This window comes from Hyaena hyaena, unplaced genomic scaffold (assembly GCF_003009895.1).
Source record: "Hyaena hyaena isolate Hyena2069 unplaced genomic scaffold, ASM300989v1 scaffold_281, whole genome shotgun sequence".
NCBI lineage: Eukaryota > Metazoa > Chordata > Mammalia > Carnivora > Hyaenidae > Hyaena > Hyaena hyaena.
The window spans coordinates 1796062-1810974 of record NW_024080914.1 but is presented as its reverse complement, the minus strand read 5'-3'; the positions used below and the strand labels follow the sequence as shown (position 1 = coordinate 1810974).

At 56.4% G+C, this 14913-nt stretch overlaps 2 protein-coding genes across 3 annotated transcripts in view; both read left to right on the top strand.

The window, feature by feature from the left end:
- CADM3 (cell adhesion molecule 3) overlaps positions 1-7364 on the top strand; it is a 29346-nt gene extending 21982 nt beyond the window's left edge. For both annotated transcript variants that reach the window (XM_039246394.1, XM_039246393.1), the window contains 4 exons: positions 1711-1801; positions 2225-2394; positions 4820-4945; positions 6249-7364. In XM_039246394.1, coding sequence (XP_039102325.1) covers positions 1711-1801; positions 2225-2394; positions 4820-4945; positions 6249-6367 — 506 coding nt within the window. In that variant the 3' untranslated portion in view covers positions 6368-7364. The remainder of the gene's footprint in view (positions 1-1710; positions 1802-2224; positions 2395-4819; positions 4946-6248) is intronic.
- Positions 7365-8309: 945 nt separating this feature from the next.
- ACKR1 (atypical chemokine receptor 1 (Duffy blood group)) lies at positions 8310-11549 on the top strand. Its single transcript, XM_039246401.1, has 2 exons — positions 8310-10130; positions 10527-11549. Exons 1-2 carry the CDS (start codon positions 10107-10109, stop codon positions 11496-11498), a joined length of 996 nt encoding a protein of 331 aa, XP_039102332.1. The 5' UTR covers positions 8310-10106; the 3' UTR covers positions 11499-11549.
- The last annotated feature ends 3364 nt before the right edge of the window (positions 11550-14913 follow it).

Here is a 14913-nt window from a genome sequence, read left to right as displayed (position 1 = left end):
GTGGGTTAGGGAAATAGCTTTTCCCCGTTGAGCTGACTCTTTCATTGTAATATGAGAAGATGAACATGGTGGTCGCGGAGGCTTCTTCTTAGACCAACATACTGTGACCTCCCAGATTTTCCCTGTGGTCCTCCCCGTCTGCCCCAGCTGTGCGAGTGTTCTTGGGATTCACGGTCACTATCCTGAACCTTTCCACAGATCCCCATCTCTCTGTGGAATCTGCCTTGAATACAGACAGGGGACGTCTGCCCTCGCTTGAGGAAATTTGGAACTTTTCTGAGTGGAGGAACTAAGATGAAAGGAAGTACTAAAGCAGAAGATAGAGAATTATACAAGAATGCATTTCTTGTCCTGGCTTGTCTAAAGGCTGGCCATTTTCCTAAAGTAATTGCAGTGCTGCATCTGGGACGGGCATTAGAGCTCCTCAAACCAATTGCTAGACCCATCGTGGAAACCCACTGCTGAACGTGAGGCAGGTTTGGGGTGGCATCACTTTCCACTGGGAAGACTGGCAAGCTGGACGCAGCCGGCCCGGATCCCAGCTGTGGTGCCACCAGCGACTAGCTGTGTGTCTTCCACCAAAGCGTGCCACCTCTCAGTGGCTTCTGCTTACTTCCCGGAATTAGCGTGAGGGTCAAGGGGGAAGTATAGAAAATAACTTTGTAAACGTCTATATTGCTTTCAGGTGCTTCTCTGCTCGTGAGTTACAAGTGGGGGCGCCCCTGGCCTTGGGGCCGTTCCCCCAGGCCTTGGTCCTTGTCCAGGGCTCCGGAGGGCCCTCCCCTGTCTGAACTCCATAGACTGCTCTGTTAGGTACCAGACCATCTGGCACTGACTCCCTCTAGACCCAACTGTGATCAGCAGTCAGTCAACAAATTCTATACCCCAGGCACTGTGCTAGATGTTTCTATGGTTGCAGGACCCTGGGACACTCATTGTCTCACCTGGCCTGATTCTCTGTCTCCTGTTTGATCTGACATTAACACGTCCATTCACTGGTTGTTAAGTTTGGCTCTGTCCTTGGGGGAAGCTCGGCCTCTTTATCTTTATCTGTCTTCTCAACCAGCATCTGGTTCTATTGTTCTCTGCAGCCATCTGGACCTAGCGTTTGAGCAGCCCTACGGTGCCCGTGGCAGATGCCATTTTTCCATCACAGAGCCCATCTATATTGTGTCAGTGCCTTCTTGCAGCCAAAATATGACCCTGATCTCTTGTTGTTGCAAAGCTCTTACTTCACTTTTGGACTGACCACTAAAAAAATGATGCTCTGTGTTCAAGAGTCGCTCCCAGTTTAAACTCCCTTGCAGAGCAGAGAGGACCGAGTGATTGTGAGCTCAATAAACGATCAAGCTCAAGTTCACTGATTCCATCAGAAATGTGTATTAAGTCCCGTTGATGTGCTGGGCACAAGGGCACCAGGGATCGCTCCTCAGCTCCAGGTTAGGATGTCCCTTAGGGCCCCACCAAGCACAGATCTTCAGAAATCCTACCTCTATGAGTTTGCAGCACGAATCTCACGTGTGTTCAGTAGCAACAGTGAACTGCTTGCAAGAGGCCAAGGGCAGAGGTCTCTGTCCCTGGTCCTCCAGGCCCCTGGGGCATCCGGGCGTAGAGGCTGTAATACACATACACAGCTGGATGACATTGGGTGAGCCGCCCTCTCCTGGACGTGGGGGCAGTTTTGCACTGACATCACTTCCTTCTCCACAGACACACCAACGGCGAAGATTAGGCCGGACCCTCCCCACCCCCGCGAGGGCCAAAAGCTGCTGCTTCACTGTGAGGGTCGTGGAAATCCCGTGTAAGAAGATCTGCTTGCTTCCTGCCCCTGACACACCTCCGTACCTCAGGCTGTGATCCGCCCGTAGGGTGTCCCCATCTCCCTCCTGCTCTTGACTCCCTGGCCCTGTCCAGCACCATCCATCCTCTGACCGTTTCTCCTACAAAGCAGCAGAAGGGGGCCCCTTCTGGCCACCCCCAAGGCCCCAAGGTCCCCATGGGCGCCAAGCCACAGCAAGACTCAAGTTAGGAAATCTCCCTCATCCTCAAATTGCACCCCAAGGGGTTGCCCCTCCCTCCAAGCAGCTCCTGTCTGTAGCCCCTGTAATTCCTTGAGCCTTCATCAAACTGTCCTTGACTTCCTGTGCCCAGTTATTGTTTTTGTCTCCCGTCAGCCCCCTGGCCTGCTCTCTCCCTAACACGTGTGATTTCTCTGCCTCCACAGCCCCCAGCAGTACCTGTGGGAGAAGGAGGGCAGTGTGCCCCCACTAAAGATGACCCAGGAGAGTGCCCTGATCTTCCCCTTCCTCAACAAGAGTGACAGCGGGACCTACGGCTGCACGGCCACCAGCAACATGGGAAGCTACAAGGCCTACTACACACTCAACGTGAATGGTGAGCCCCCCTCCGCCCACCCTGCACTGCCTCTCCATCTCCTGAGAGCACCCCTTGCTGTGCTTGGGGCCAAGTGAGGGGACAAGAGCCCCCCATGAAAGGGCCTGCGCCTTGGTCTCTGGGTCCACTCTGGAATGTGTCATATGGGAACATCAGTACAGTGGTAGGTTCCGGTCTGCCTCTGGTTAGCGCTGGTGGCCCACATGATGCCACCATTGTACCCCTGCACTCCCCCTCCCTGCACCCTTGCACCCACTCTGGCAGAGGCCTCTCCAGGGCAGGGGTGGGTGTTTCCCATTCCAGTGAGCTGTCTCAGGGCTGCTTCTCCTGTGACCAGTATGGGATGCATGCTGCAGTACCCCTTCCTGCAGACCTTGGACACAACAAAGTGGGTCCAGGCAGAACCCAGAGATGCTAGACGCCAAGACACAGGGCATTCCTCTGACATCTGTCATGCAGAGATACTGGTGATGCTTGTTCTCTGAAGTTCTCCCCGAAGGTGTGCCCACAGAACCCAGCTTCGGGAGAAGTGACAGGCTAGCACAGAGGTCCCTTTATTAGAGAGTTGGCAGAAGTCTCGAAGATCCCAATGGCAGTGGAGTCCCTCCAGAAAACCTTACAAACCTTTCCTCGGAAAAGGGAAAACCTATTGTTGGGAGAACAGCAGAGGCTTCCATATTGGAAATGCCATTAACTCAGGGAGGTGATGGCAGTTGAGACTCCTATAGATAAGAGACCTGAGATCTTGGGACCTCGATGTTTGTATAGATGGGGTGATTCTGACTCCAGGGGCAGACCTCAGCATGTGGGAGCTGCCTCAGCACGACAGACAGAGCTATTGTAGGATGCCAGCAGCAAGGAGGGTGCGCTGAGGTCCAGTGTCAGCCCCCGACCAACTCTGATGGCGCTGGCAGTGAGAGAAAGTTCTGGCGCCCCGCGGTTGGTCTCGGGCTGGTCCCACCCCCACCAGCGGGTCCTGTCTGACTGGTCTGCTTCAGTGCTGACGCCTGGTGGTAGGAGGGGGTCCTGCATCTTCCTCCAGGAGTATCCTAAGCAGTCCTGACGCTACCAGCCTGGAAGGAATGAAATGGAATTCTACCTAGAGACAGGGACCTGTAACTGATGGCCATGGGAAGCTATGTTTTTCTAAGGGATTTCCATTTCCATAGCCCCTGGAACAATTATCCAGGATTAGTATTTTTGTAATGTGGACTGTGTATCACCTACTGCTCGGGAGAAAGATGGGGGTAACCTCCCCCTGCTTCTTCCACCTCACACCTCACACCTACCCCATCATGTCATGCAGCCCCCAGGCCCTTCCTCTCCCTCCCTCCCTCCCAAGCAGAGCATAAAAAAACTAGAGCGTAAATGTTTTCTTTTCAAATTAGGCGTAGACAGGCAAGGAACCAAAAAGCTGGCCCAGTCAAGCCTGAGGAGACATAAGGTAGGAAAGACGAAATATGTAAGGAGTCAGTGAGGCATCGAGACTCAAGCTGAGTCTGCGGGAAAACAGCGGCTCTCCCATGGGCGGAGGAGTTATATCTACGGCTGATGCAATTTTGGACACATCCAGACGACGTCCTGGGCCTGGGCACTGTCTCCTCAGATATTTGGGACTCAAGCTAGGCTGGTGCTATCCTTGGCATGCCTGGCCCAGTCTGTGCTCTGAGGATCTGTCCCTTGTAGATGCTGCTGTGGAGGGTGGTGTCTCTAACCTGATGGTGGGGACATTGGCCACCATGGGGACCATCCAGGAATGAAGCCTTTGCTTTTCCCACAATCCTCTGGATGGTGGGATGTGAGGCTGGAGTCCCAGGCCTCCCGGTTGGAACACGCCGGAGGACTGGATGTAGCTGGAACCCTGATCTCTTCACCAAGAGGGAGCACTACTCTTTACACAGCATCAGCTTCTGTGAGGTGCTGTCTGAGTTCCCAGTTCTTGGCTTTGTCACTGCCCCTCATCTCTCTGGTCTCGGGGCAATGGGTGAACAGGTTGGGAAGCCCCCCGAGAGAAGCCATCTCTGGATCTCAAGTAGACAGGAGGGTAAGAGGGCTTGATGACATGGAAGGAATTCTCTGATACCTGCTGAAAGTCAAAGCAAGAGAGAGAACAAGAGATGAGTTTAGATGGTAAAGCTACCTGGCACCTCAGTGCCACAGATACAATTTAAAGGGTTGAATGTTAGCAGGTTTATCCACTTATTCATGAATACATGATTTTTTAATAATTACTACATTCCAGACACTGTGTAAGAAAGAAAGGAACAAAATAAGGCATATCTCCTCTGCTGTAGGATCCACTCCCTTCTCCTGAGGTTGGCCCATGCTCTGCGCTGTGTACAATACCCACGGCATGGCCACGGCCGGAGGCGCTGTAAGACAAGGGCCCCTCCCGGGTCTGACTGTGTGTGTCCCCTCCCCACAGACCCCAGCCCGGTGCCATCATCCTCCAGCACCTACCACGCCATCATTGGTGGGATCGTGGCTTTCATCGTCTTCCTGCTTCTCATCCTGCTGATCTTCCTGGGCCACTACCTGATCCGGCACAAAGGTCAGAGGCAGCGTGGAGCTTGAGGGAAGGCTGGGGAGGGAGGGGGGCCAGGACTTGGAGGCTCAGTGGCCTCTTGGAGTGTGAGAGGAAGGAAGAAGGCAGCCAGCCCTGCGAGGACTGAGCACCACCAACCCTTGGTGACCATCCAAGTGAAGTGGAGCCCTCCCCTTGGCCAGCTGCCGCCCCCATGCCACTCCGCCTCCAGGGTCCCTGCTTGAAGGCTGGGACCTGCCCGAACTGCCTCTCTGTCCCACCCTGTCCTGCCCTTTCTTCCCTCCTCATCTAGTCGTCCTCGGATCCCCTGGCCCCTTGTCCCCACACCATCTCTTCTCTCTTCCCCTTTATCCATGGCGGCCCACTCTCCTCCCAGGCTTTCCCCTCTGGAAGTGCTTTAGCCAGCAGCCCAGTGCCTGGGCTGACCCAGATCTCAGCTGCCTGCTCATGGGCTGACCTGCAGTTTCCCTGTCCCCATGTAGGGTGTGCATGCACACACACGTGTACTCACATGTGCACATATACCCATGCACACACACATACACATATGGATGCACATGCATATATATACGCTCACATGTACACACACACACACAGGTATATGCCTGTATTCACATGTCCACCCACACACATGCCCATACACACACGTACACATACACATCAAAGGGTGCACACATGTACATGCGTATGCTCACATGTACACACATACACACAGGTACATACATTCACATATACACAGAGATATATGTACATACACGCTTATGTGCACACATGCAGACACAAAGACACATGCACACACACATACACACAGGCACACAATACACATGCAGGTACACACATGCACAAAGGTACGCACATGCATGCTTATACACACACGCACACACGGGTATGCACATACATATACACAGGTACATACTCACACGCTTGTACACACAAGTGCCGACATGCATACACATGTGCACGCATACTCACACGTACACATGCAGGCAGGCAGGCACACACAAACACACGCACCTATACACATGTACACACACAAACTCACACGCACACACATGTGTACACACATACACATGCATGCACAAACACACACACTTTTTTGCCTGTATTATAAATGAGATTCTAATTAAGGGCAGCATTCATTAATTCAAGGGGGTGTGGTCAGGTGATGGATGTTGACAGCAAGATGCAAACTGAGTCAAGGGGGGTAGAAGGCTCTAGGCAGGAGAAATGTGGCAGGAGCCGGCGCGGTGGGCGGACGAGCGAGGCTGGGGCAGGGGGCTTCAGAGGTGTGGAAACTGCCTCTCCCCAGGAACCTACCTGACACACGAAGCCAAAGGCTCGGATGACGCCCCGGATGCAGACACGGCCATCATCAACGCAGAAGGCGGGCAGTCGGGCGGCGACGACAAGAAGGAGTATTTCATCTAGAGGCGCCCAGCCACCTCCTCTGCCCCCAGGGGCCCCATGGGGACTGCCAGGGCCACCGCCAACCTGGACTTGTACAGAGCGACCCCAGGGCCGCCCCTCCCGCTTGCTCCCCGGCCCCCCCACCCCCCTGTACAGAATGTCTGCTTTGGGTGCGGTTTTGTACTCGGTTTGGAATGGGGAGGGAGGAGGGCGGGGGGGAGGGAGGGTTGCCCTCAGCCCTTTCCGTGGCTTCTCTGCGTTTGGGTTATTATTATTTTTATAACAATCCCAAATCAAATCCGTCTCCAGGCTGGAGGGGCAGGGGCCCTGGGGTGAGGAGAGCTATACCCCCTGGAGTGTTAGGAGGAGGGCGAAGGCTGAGGGTAAGGACTGGGCGGGGTGTGCGCCGGAGGCCTCTCCGCCCTCCACCCTACCTGGCTTTCTCGGGGAATGGGGAGGTGGTGAGCAGAAGCCGTGGGGGGGGGGGCGCACACCTGGAGCTGGGGACAGGGAAGTGGGTGCCCCCCATCACCCCTCCTCCACCACCGCGGGAGAGGGGCGAGGGGGGTCCCGGGGAGGCGTGGCCTGCAGTGGCGGCCCCCAGGGACCCAGGGCCCCCACTCCGGCCCCTCCAGGAGGCGTGGGTCTGCAGAGGAAGAAAGGCAGAGATGGCGGTGGACCCCCTGCCCCATCCCCCAAAAGCGAATGAAGCCGGGCCCTGGGGGTGGGGGGGTGGGGAACGCAGGGCAAGGCTGCCCCCTCTCGCTCTGGCAGCCGTGGGCTGTTCCAGAGGCGCTGCTCCGGGCCCCTCGCTCGACCCGAGCCCCGAGCCCTGACTGTCGCTCGGCAACCGCTGCTCCATGGCATCGCTCGGCAACCACTCCGCCCCGTCTTGTGCCGCCTGCGCCCCCTTCCCGTTCCCTCAGCAGCCAGGCAGGCGTAACAACAAAAATACTAAAAGGAGCTTCTCTGCACTGAGCTGTTTCCTGCCCAAACGAAGGGAGCAATGTGAACTCTGCGAGCGTGTGCCTGTGGTGTCTGTGCTTGTGTTGTGTGTCTGTGCACGTGTGTGAGCGTGCGTTGTGTGTGTGTGTGTGTGTGTGTGTGTTTGTGCAAGAGAGACAGAGAGGGGCCCCCGGGCAGGTGGGCAGGGGGGAGGCTGCGATGCGCTGGAAGGAAGGGCTGTGTTCCCCGCCTGGGCTGTCGCTCCATCCCCGTGCATCCCAGGCCGCCCTGGTGCCCCTTGGTCATGGAGAAAACAGTCCCAGGATGTGTTTTGCTCAGCTGTCCATCTCGTCTCTCCTTCAGATACAGAGCATCCAAACCCTGCCTCGGTTTCCCTTCTCTGAGCCGTGGAGTCAGTGCCACAGCCTTTGCTATGCACCCCTCAGGCCTGTCCCCGGCACTGACCCTGGAATGAACACGGTCACTTCTCTTCCCCGTACGTAGTCTGTACCCTGCTCACCGAGGGCTGGGGGTGAAGCCTGTCTCCTTCCCATCTCCACCCTTGCATTTGATTTTCTGTCTTCCTCTGTTGCTGTGGAGATGAGGTTGCTCACCCTCCCTGTCCCGGTGGAGAGGGCGCCCTGCCTCAGAGCCAGGAGCCCCTTGGCACCACTCCCCCCTCCAGCACGTCCTCCCTGCTGCGTCTGTCCGCAGGCCTGCCCACACCCCTCTCAGTTCAGGTAATACCCTCGTGAATCTTCCAGCCGCTGGTCAGGGCCCTTGGGCACCGCAGGCACACCCCCACGCCTAAGCCAGGGCGCCCCCTCACCTCACAGCAGCAAGGCAGCCCAGGGCCCCAGCCTGTGGGCTCCCTGTCTCCCAGCACCCGCTTTTGGGAAAATGACCTTTCCTCTTGGAGCTGAACCACTCTGTCCATATTACACAGAAGCCATATTTGTACGGGGGGCGGGGGGGACGGGCCGTTGTGTTGTGTGTGTCTGTCTGTGGGGTGGGGGGAAGGGAGCAGGGAGGGGATCGTGTATCTTTATAATCTTTCTAACTCTCCTGTGCTAATCTCAGAGGGGCCACCCTCAATATATCTGGATTATCCGTGTCGTGCGGCTGCCTCCTTCTTGCTGCTCTTGCTCCCGTTGGGATGTGTGCGTGTGAGGGCTCCTGCTGGTGTCCCCTGCACCCGCACCTGCCATGCCATGCCGCTCTCCCAAGGGACATCTCTGATGGAGACAACAGAACTCTCCAAGGGAGAGAAGGGTGTTCACCCCCTTTGGCTGGGTACCTGCTTTCCAGAGTGTTTGGGGAGGGGCACTGGACCGCTCCCCCTGCCCTCTGCCAGGCGGTGCCAGAGAAGGTTAAAGTGGAGTCACAAGCGCTGTCAACCCGGCTGCAGGACAGAGCCCCCAGCCCCGCCAGAGCCCCCGTCTAACCCGCTCACACTGAACCTGAAACGAGCTGGCACCCTGGGAGGACAGGGGACCCTCTGTGTAAGGGACGCGCCCTGTGAGTCTTTGTGTCCCTCCTCTGGCCGCATGCACCCCAATATAGATGAGAAAGAGCTACCTGGTGGAACTGGAGTTAAAACACCCCGTGCTTTCTTGGAATGGAAGAGTGTCGTCTAACAGGCTCTCATCCTTCTGACTCCAATACTCCATGACTCACCCCTCCCCATATCCGGGCCAGCCCTTTCCCCACCCAAGAGACAGAGTCAAATGCAGGGTGGGGAATGACCCAGGAGAGACCCGGAGACGCAGCACAGGGAAAGGGGCTGCGGAGGAGCAGAGGCGTTGGCTCACAGGGGTGAATGCTTTCTCTCTGCGAGCCCCAGAGATGTCGAAGACCCCAGCCCTGCGAGGAGCTTCACGTTTGGTAGGATGCCAGGCCAGTGTAGCGGCTCCAGAGCCGTTTTGATCCCCAAGAGAAATACGAATAGAGATTACTCCATAGGCGACATTCCAAAACCTGCTGTCCCATTGTCCCCCAAAGGCTGCTCTCACTTGTCACACCGTGTGTGGTGCTTGGTATGGAAAATGCATTCACTGCGCCCATAGGTGGTTAGACAGACACCCAGTCCCTCCCTGAAGTAGCTTCATTATGCAGGCTGGGCAGGTAGCTGCCCCCCAGCCTTTCTCTTACTCCCACTGGGCCAGCCAGACACCTGCGTAACACCCCCAATGCAGATCTGTGTACACGGCGGGCAGTGCGCAGCCACACACACTGGCCCTCAGGCTGTGAGCACCCCCAGGATCCAACCCCGGGCCCCACTAACACGCCCCCCCCAACATGTCACCCTGGAGCTATGTTTCCTTTGGATCCAGTTCAAGGGGATGGAGAAGCAGTGAGAGTCATCCTCGGCCCTTTCCCTCCACTTTCCCAGAATGCCTCTTATCTCTGTCTTACACGTAACCCCTGGCCCCTCTTCCTTCCTTGTGCTTGAAGGATCCGTCCCTTCTGGAAAGCCCCCTGGCTCCTCTGCCTCCCTTTCCCCCTTTGGGAAAATACCCACTTTCTGGTTCCCACCTTTTCCCTTTCCCGAGTGCGGGTCATGCAGGTCCGCACTAAAGGAATCCAACCTCAAAACAGGAAGCCCTGGGTTGGTGCCCACCGTGGGCCCAAGGCCGAGGCAGGCAATGGGCGTGGGGCAAAGGCTTCCTGAATTCCCCGCTCCCCCCGCCGCCTGTCCCAGGGCCCTGCCCAGAACTGATGGCCTTCATTAGCCCCTGGTACTTATCTTGGAGCCGCAGTCAACGACAGGACGTCCCCGGCCCTTGCCTCTGCGTGCTCTGAGCCCGGCAGCACCATGGGGAACTGTCTGCGGCACCAGGTGAGTGTGGGGGCCAGGCCCGCAGCCCCCTGCCTCTCGGCACATGCCCTCTTTCTGTCTGCCCCTTGCTGGTCTTCATACGCCTTCCCTTCTCTCCTCGTCCCTTGTCTCTTACTCTTCCCTCTTCTCTCCTTCTCACTCTGGTCTCCTAGGCGCCCCCATCATTGTCCTCAGTGACCTCCCCCTTTCCAGCCAGGCCCCTGGTGCCCTCGCCCTGACGTTGTCCGGCCCCCTCCCCTGCCCCTCTCTCCCAGGCTCCGGGCTTCCCTGGGCCTTCCTCTCCTGCCGTCCCCCCTGCCTCGACTCCCCCTGCCCCTCTCCCGGCCTTCATTCCCCGAGGACTCCTCAGTGCGGCGAGCAGATGATCTGATTGTCCCCTTTGGGGATGTCCTCTAGGTGGCCGGTGAGGACTCTACGAAGGTCTCCCTTGGAGAAGATATTTGGGCTGAGTTCAATGAGTCCTACGAAATGAACTATAACTATAGCGATGTGGAGGCCGCTGCCCCCTGCCGCTCCTGCCACCTGCTCGATGACTCCTCGCTGCCCTTCTTCGTCGTCGCCAGTGTCCTGGGCATCCTTTTGGGGGGCGCTTTTCTCTTGGCGCTTCTCAGACCTCTCCTCTACTGCCGGGTCTTCCCCGGGCGGCCGGTCCTCATCCAGCTGGCCGTGGGCAGCACCCTCTTCAGTATTGTGGTGCCCATCCTGGCACCAGGGCTGAACGGTTTCCTGAGCACGGTCCTGTGCCACCTGGCCCAGTTGCTCTGGTACGGCTCAGCCTTTGCCCAGGCTCTGCTGATCGGGTGCCACGCCTGCCTGGGCCCCAAACTGGGTGAGGGCCACGTCTCCGGCATCGCCCTGTGGCTCCCTGTGGGACTCTGGGGAGCGGCTCTTCTCCTGGGGCTGCCTGTCACACTGGCCAGTGACACTTCCAGTGGACTCTGCTCCCTGACGTTCAACAAGAGCCCCAGGTTTCTTCCACTCTTGCACGTGGCCACCTGCTTTATGACCTTCACCTTGCTGCCACTGGGCCTGCTGGGAGCCAAGGCACTGACAAAAGCTTTGGGCAGGCGGCCAGGCCCCCGGGCTAGTGTCCTGTGGCTCTGGTTTGTTTTCTGGTGGCCTCACGGGGTGGCTCTGGGATTGGACTTTCTTGTGAGGTCCAAGTCCATGGCGCTGTCGACATGTCTGGCCCAGCAGGCTCTGGATCTGCTGCTGCACCTGGCGGAGGCCCTGGCCATACTGCACTGTGTGGCAATGCCCCTGCTCCTGGCCCTGTTCTACCACCAGACCACCCATGCGTGCCTGCCCTCCCTGCCTCTCTCAGTAAGGCAGCCTTCTCATCTGGACCCCCCAGGAGGCAAGTCCTAGCTCTCTTTGCACCTGTCAACCTGAATTAAAGTCTATGCTACTTTTGTGAAACTAGTGGTTTCTTGTTTTATCCAGGGATGGAGAGGAAAGGAAGGAGAATGGAGAGAGAGAGAGAGAGAGAGAGAGAGAGAGAGATTTCATGCCAGACTTTGCTGCCAGCATCTGTTTCTCTCATTGGCCTGGGGAGAAAGTGAATGGTGAACAGACATCCTCAGGGCACACAGATGTTCTCTCTAGGGGTGTGGGGTTACTGCCATCTCAAAGGGAAAGAGAAGAGACACCAGAGTGTGAGGGGACAGCTATACCTGAATAACTAGAAGAGATGGCTTAGCAGATGAGGAAGGAAGAGAAGCTGCTATGGAAAGCAAACGAAACAGGAATAGAAACCATAGGAACCAGAGAGAGAAGAACAGAGAAGAGTGAAGATGAGCTGAGAACGTGACTCCCCACTCTGTCTGGCGTGTCCAGCCTTCCTCTCTGCCTTCTATGTCCCTGACACCTGTTGGCTTGGCTTAGAGATCTGGGGGCGGGGCGGGGGAAGGAGGAGAGAAGCATCCTGGGGGACCTCACTTAGTCTGGGAACATATCAAGATAATTCCCACAGCCACTTCCTAGGAGTCATCCCTCTAAGGTTTATTTCTCAGCAGGACCCTAATCCTAATCCCCGTGTGTGTGTGTGTGTGAGTGTGTGTGTGCTCACATGTGTGTGTGCATCTATCTGTCTCCATCTGTTGAGACCCACATCCATGCTGGGTGCGGTGCATGCATGAAATACCAGTTGTCAGTGTGGGGTCTGCCTGTCCATCAGTGTCTACACCGGACACAACTGTGTGCCACCTCTGACCTCTGTCGGACCCTCCTTCCACTTCGCTCCACTCTCCGTCCTTGCTTTCAGGATGTGGAATCAGGATTTATGACTCACTCCTTGCCCAAATGAGTTCTCTTCCCTCCCCACCCCCCGGCTTCTGTGCTGAGTCTTCTCTGTGTGGGATGCGTAGAGGGAACGAAAAATCAAGAAGTCCAGAAGGTTGAGGCACTTCAAGGGAAGGGGCCTGATCTGACTCATCTGCTGCTTAGAAACTCCCAAATTTCCCTTTCTAACCCCAGGCTACTGAAATAAAACTTTCTTGCCCCACAAGTCTTTCCTTCCACCTCCCACACCAGACCCCCATGCCCTGGGAGCCTCTTTCCCAGATATGCCCCGACCCCCTGGCTGCATAATCCTGATCCTGGGGGCTTTGTTTCTCCAAGGTTGGGCATTGGTTGGAAGGACAATGGATAAGCCTCTCTTTGTAGGAGGAACAACTTCTGCCCCCAACAAAGTCACTCTCTACCCAAGATGTTGCACACAAACATGAGTTACTCCCTCCAACCCAAGTCAAAGCTGAGGAAACTTGAGAGGGTACCTTCCATCTGTCTGAATCTGGATGCCGCCTTTCTGTTCTCTAAAGATGCTTGCTAACCTGGCTTTCCCCCTACACCGTTTCTGCCGGACTCTCTGGGCTCCAAGATAAATAGGAGAGCGCAGGAGAGGAGCAGGTGGGAGCTAGAACATCCTAGGCAGGCAGCGGAGAAGCTCCGGAATTTTCCTGAGTGGGTGCGTGACAAAGCCTCAACATCCCCCCTCCCCACCTCCCGTCTCCTAGCAACCACCAGGGTAGCTGCTAATTGGTGCATCCTAAATTGAAAGGCGGGTCTTAGGGCTGATGGAGCCCCGGGAGCCGTTCTGAGACAGAAAGGAGAGAGGAGAAAAATGCAGAAAAACGAGAGAATTTACAAACCAAGATTATAATACGGCCTCCAACACCGTTCCTGAAGGCCTCACAGGGTTTCCTCTCACCCCCTTGGCAGCGGCTCCTCGGAACCTGGCAGCCCTGCCTTCTCTCCATCATTCATACCGGACACCACCCGGCCCCTCGCGGCGCCCTGGATGCCAGGCTGACCTAGTTGAGGGGCAGGGGAGGGTGTTTTCCTTTTTGAGCCTTCCAGGGTCAACCTGATGCACGTGAGGGCTGTATTTAAGCCCCTGGGGCCTGTGCACTCCAGCCCCAGCCCGGCCTCTAGACAGAAATCGCTCCTACTGGGTCGGGCTGGAGAGAAACCCAGGCGGCCCCCCCACCACATCTCTCACCAACCAAAGGCGGAGGCAGAAGCCGGTGGCTGATAAGAGGTCTGGGAGGTTGGAGCCGCCTCCGCACACTTATCTCCTGCCCGTCCCAACCCAGTCCTTCTGGGCGGCCCTTCCCGGCAGTGTCTACTGCACTGGGAAGCTCCTTCTGTGAGCCTGGTCCTGGCCTTGGCCATTTCTACAAGGCTTTCCTGAGGCACCGGCACCCCGGGCCATTTAACCCATTGCATGCCACCAACCTCCCCCAAAACGGTTCTGAATGTGGGATCTTTTCAGCAACCCCTCAGATCCTGTTTCCTTAGAACCCTTCAGAATTTAACTTGAGGGTTGGCGGGGACGTTAGCTGTGTATGGTTTATTGGGCCTCTCGGCTAAAGGAACAATCTTCTCAGAAAGATGAGAGCAGGGAGCAAGCTCTAGGAGCATGCCAGGCCCCGGGGAGGGTCCGTCCGCGCTGCCTCCGGAAGGAACACAGAGGGTCACAGTGATGCTCACCCTTCACTTACACTGGGCTCGCCCCTCCCCCCCCCCCAGAAGATGTAGGAAACAGATACCTGTCTTCACAGTCTTTTTCCCACCCCACTTCCAAACCCCACAGCCCCATCGTCACCTTCCCTCAGGGGCAGCCCGCAGAGGAATTCTGATGGAAAACTTCACCGGGATTTCAAACCCAGTTCCTCGCCAGCTCTAATTGCCAGGGATTTGCATGAAAACCATCGTATGCTATCTAATTATTCTGACAACAGCAGCGCCGTCTGGGCACATGGAGAAACTCAGCTTTAATTAACAATAATGCACCTTGCAGACGAATGTGGCTGTTCAGGTTAATTAACAAGTCCAAGTCCTTCCAACTTGAATCTGCACGTCTTCGGGGTGATTTGGGTGGGAGGGATGTAGGGCACGCAGGGGGCGGGGTGGCTGAGAAATGAGGTCAGCCAAAGAGGGGGGCGACATCTCCCTGCCCACCTGATGTGGGGAAGAGGGCATCTCCAGGACAGACAGCCCCTTGCAAAACCGGTTTAGGGAAATTGGGGGCACAGTTGGAGGGGATTTCAGCCTTCTTTGTGGAACGCTTAGACTCAGGAAACTTTCTAGACACATTTGTGTAGACCAGAGGAAGACGTCATCACAAGCCTTAAACGTGTCTAATTCTCCGCCCAGGGGTTTGGGAACTGGGTTTTGTAGCAGGAGAGTGTCCCAACACGGACACATCTTTCCACGTTTCTTTGTTTTTCTTGGTACCGTATTTTGGGGACACTTAATGTTGCCCACTACTCCCTAAGATTCA

Bases quoted from the DNA above. Each gene is read 5' to 3' on its own strand.
- ACKR1 (XM_039246401.1), top strand. From the start codon at position 10,107: ATGGGGAACTGTCTGCGGCACCAG. The intron at 10,131-10,526 runs GTGAGTGTGGGG...GATGTCCTCTAG, and splicing joins GGAACTGTCTGCGGCACCAG to GTGGCCGGTGAGGACTCTAC.